This window comes from Triticum dicoccoides, unplaced genomic scaffold (assembly GCF_002162155.2).
Source record: "Triticum dicoccoides isolate Atlit2015 ecotype Zavitan unplaced genomic scaffold, WEW_v2.0 scaffold43390, whole genome shotgun sequence".
NCBI classification, from domain to species: Eukaryota; Viridiplantae; Streptophyta; class Magnoliopsida; order Poales; family Poaceae; genus Triticum; species Triticum dicoccoides.
In genome coordinates, this window is record NW_021272093.1 from 65,666 (window position 1) to 69,392 (window position 3,727).

At 50.4% G+C, this 3,727-nt stretch overlaps 1 protein-coding gene across 1 annotated transcript; it reads left to right on the top strand.

The window, feature by feature from the left end:
* The first annotated feature begins 290 nt into the window (after nt 1-290).
* LOC119346580 (tyrosine N-monooxygenase-like) lies at nt 291-2,155 on the top strand. Its single transcript, XM_037615872.1, has 2 exons — nt 291-1,270; nt 1,459-2,155. The coding sequence occupies exons 1-2, from the start codon at nt 323-325 to the stop codon at nt 2,098-2,100; spliced, it is 1,590 nt and encodes a 529-aa protein (XP_037471769.1). The 5' UTR covers nt 291-322; the 3' UTR covers nt 2,101-2,155.
* The last annotated feature ends 1,572 nt before the right edge of the window (nt 2,156-3,727 follow it).

The window sequence follows — 3,727 nt, forward strand, 5'->3', positions numbered from 1 at the left end:
GCTATGTATGTGATTTAGGCTATTTTCTATCTGAACTTTGATGAAGTCCGTGGTGTTTGTACGAATTTTGTCCGGTTTGTTGAAACCCGGCTTCAAATGTATGCTTCCCCGTCTCGGGCATCTGTGTCCGTGGACTGATCTCCCCGTCCGTGAACGGATGCCGGAGCAAATTTGCGGGTCAACGTTGGAGGTGCCCTAAACCATCCTGGACATGCATAAAAAGTTTAGCTATATATTCATGACCTGCAACCCGAGGGAGGGAGCAGAAAAGTTTCTAGTGGCTAGTTTGATCTGTGGGTCCAACAAAGCAGTGCTTGCACCGATGGATCAGCTGTTCTTAATGGCAATGGGGCTATTGCCCGTGCTAGCCTTCATGGTCCTTATGTTCATGCCCAAGCCCAAGAGCAAGATCACCTGCGTTGGTGCCACGCAGCTCCCTCCGGGCAGTGCATTCTCCTGGCCCCTTGTGGGCAACCTGCCGGAGATGATGCTCAACAAGCCAGCATTCCGATGGATCCACTCGATGATGAAGGACATGGACACCGACATCGCCTGCATCCGCCTCGGTAGCGTCCTCGTGGTCCCGATCACCTGCCCGAAGATCGCCCGCGAGGTACTCAAGAAGCAGGATGCCAACTTCGCCTCCCGCCCGCTCACCTTCGCCTCGTCGACCTTTAGCGGCGGGTACAAGAACGCCGTGCTGTCCCCCATGGGCGACCAGTGGAGGAAGATGCGTCGCGTGCTCACCTCGGAAATCATCTGCCCCTCCCGGCACCAGTGGCTCCACGACCAGCGTGCCCAAGAGGCCGACAACCTCACAAGCTACGTCTGCACGCTCGCCACCGCGCCGTCCTCGGCCGTCGATGTGAGGCATGTGGCGAGGCATTACTGTGGTAATGTCATCCGGCGGCTCGTATTTGGCAGGCGCTACTTCGGCGAGCCTCGTCAGGATGGCGGCCCGGGTGCAATGGAGGTGGAGCACATGGACGCTGTGTTCACGTCGCTAGGGCTCCTCTACACGTTCTGCGTCTCCGACTACCTACCGTGGCTGCGCGGCCTCGGCCTCGACCTCGATGGACACATGAAGATTGTGATGGAGGCCAATGCGACGGTCAACCGGCTGCACGACACGGTCATTGACGAGAGGTGGCGGCAATGGAAGTCCGGCCAGATGGAGGAGCTCGAGGATTTCCTTGATGTACTCATCACGCTCAAGGACGCAGAGGGGAACCCTCTTCTCACCATCGAGGAGGTGAAAGCACAGTCGCAGGTACGTACGTAAACACATAACGCATGCATGCATGCAACACCGAGGGCACGCCACCAGAAAAACATCCAAGGGCCAAAAAGCAAAATAAAGAAAAACCGATGTCAACATCAAACGTGTCTATGAAGGTCCAATATGCAAAAAAAAGTATACATATTTTCATTAATCTGTTGCATGGGATGCTGGTGCAGGACATAATATTTGCCGCCGTGGACAACCCATCCAACGCGGTGGAGTGGGCGCTCGCAGAGATGACGAACATGCCCGAGGTGATGCGGAAGGCGGTGGAGGAAATCGACCGGGTGGTGGGCCGAGAGCGGTTGGTGCAGGAGTCGGACATCCGACGCCTCACCTACGTCAAGGCATGCATTCGTGAGGCATTCCGGCTGCACCCCGTCGCACCCTTCAACGTGCCACACGTCGCGCTCGCTGACAGCAACATCGCCGGCTACCGTGTCCCCAAGGGCAGCCATGTCTTACTCAGTCGTAGGGGACTTGGCCGGAACCCGGCTATCTGGGACGAGCCGCTACACTTCAAGCCAGAGCGTCATATTAATACCGCAGCCCACAACGACGTCACCCTCACGGAGAATGAGTTGCGGTTCATCTCCTTCAGCACCGGCCGCCGTGGGTGTGTGGCGGCGTGGCTTGGCACAACCATGTGTGTAATGCTCTTCGGACGGCTACTGCAGGGATTCACATGGACCAAGCCAGCGGGTGTAGCATCTATCGATCTCAGTGAGTCGGAGCATGATTTATTCCTAGCCAAACCGCTTGTGCTGCACGCCGAACCACGCCTGATGGGACATGTCTACCCCGGTGGCCGATGTTGAACAAATTAATATGTTGCTGCCAATAACGAGCTACATGAACGTGGCTGTACCCTTACACAATTGTTATTTCTGTTATTCTTTCTGCTTGGTCGATTTCTACCTCTATGGGAGCTGTATCCCGAATTTATACATGTATTTTGCGGGTCTTTCTCGATTGCTGCCAGTCCGCAACAGTTGCTCCCCTACTTGAAAGGGCATATTATATATTTATGTATATTTTGGATAGGGGCACCATATTGTATACATCTATTTCTTTGAATAATAAAGAAGATAGTGTTACCCTGCATCTTGTGTTAATTCCATACCTACTTTCCACTTGTGATCTACCAACGTGTCAACAAGCTAACATCATCATGCTCTGCTGATGTCGCGCCAAGAAGGACACAAAGCCCTCGGCGGCAAGATCTATGGCACCCACCTCCACTACTTCGACACCAAACTCCATGACGTTGAATCCTCTACCAAGGACGATCGACTTCACATCATCATGACGTTTTCACTACTCCTGTCGTTCCTAAATATAAGTCTTTCTAGAAATTCCACTACAAACTACATACGGATGTATATATACATGTTTTAGGGTGTAGATTCACTCATTTTGCTCCGTATGCAGTCCATATTGAAATCTCTAAAAAGACTTATATTTAGGAACTGGGGAATACATGAATCCATTCTAAATTTCAATTTATGAGGTCACCATCATGATCTTCGCCGATCAATTCCCAACCTGCTAGAACAAATACTGTCTAGAACGGATATGGTTTCCCCCTGCATCACCCACATGAACACCCGAATCATAAATTTCCCTCAACAAATGGAGATCTTTGCTCGAAGAGGTTAAGAAAAGCCACTCGTGGATGACCCCATTAGTGATGCCCACTTGCCAGAACAAGTTGAGCCAACCATGGCAAAGAAGCACCACAAAAGTCGGAAAGGCTCCGCAATTCACACAACATATTGTAGTTAGGCAATGATGGTTCTACGACTTATGTGGAAGCAATGATGGACCCATATATACTCTGCGAAAAAGCTAGAAGAGTGCCATGAGATCCTACATAGATTTTATGGGAGAAAATCTCGTTTGAAAATTGGTTCACCTGCAAGGTGGCGTTAAATCCATCGAGTGCAAATAAATAAATATTGATATGGATGGAAATATTTACGTTTATAAGGCTCAACTTGTTACAAAAGGTTTTTGGCATGGTTCAAGGCGTTGACTACAAGCAGAACTTTTTCTCTGGCAATGGAAGTAGCACTGAGGTTGGAAAGCCTCCCCATCGGGGGATACTATCCTCAGGGGAGGGGTCGTGCGCTCGATTGCCTTAATAGCAAGCGCCCACAAGAGCACTCCTATAGTAGGTCCTAAGGCACACACAGTTTTTTATCCTGGCGTCTGATGATGACGATGACCTTAATAAGATGATACACATACTTGAATTTGTGTCTTTGCCTCACTGGTCTAACATGTTTCACGTGGGCTCATTAAATCTTAGAAAATGACCACTTGGCAACATGTACACCATGGGAGACACCGACGATGACGAAGTGTCGTGGGAGGAAGTTTCCCAACATGTTTCACATGTGGGCTCATTAAATCTTAGAAAATGACTGCGTAGCCACATGTACA

What these genes read in the sequence shown, in the direction of transcription:
- LOC119346580 (XM_037615872.1), top strand. Translation starts at nt 323, where the DNA reads ATGGATCAGCTGTTCTTAATGGCAATGGGGCTATTGCCCGTGCTAGCC. An exon ending in AGGTGAAAGCACAGTCGCAG is followed by an intron (nt 1,271 to 1,458) that starts GTACGTACGTAA and finishes ATGCTGGTGCAG; the next exon opens with GACATAATATTTGCCGCCGT.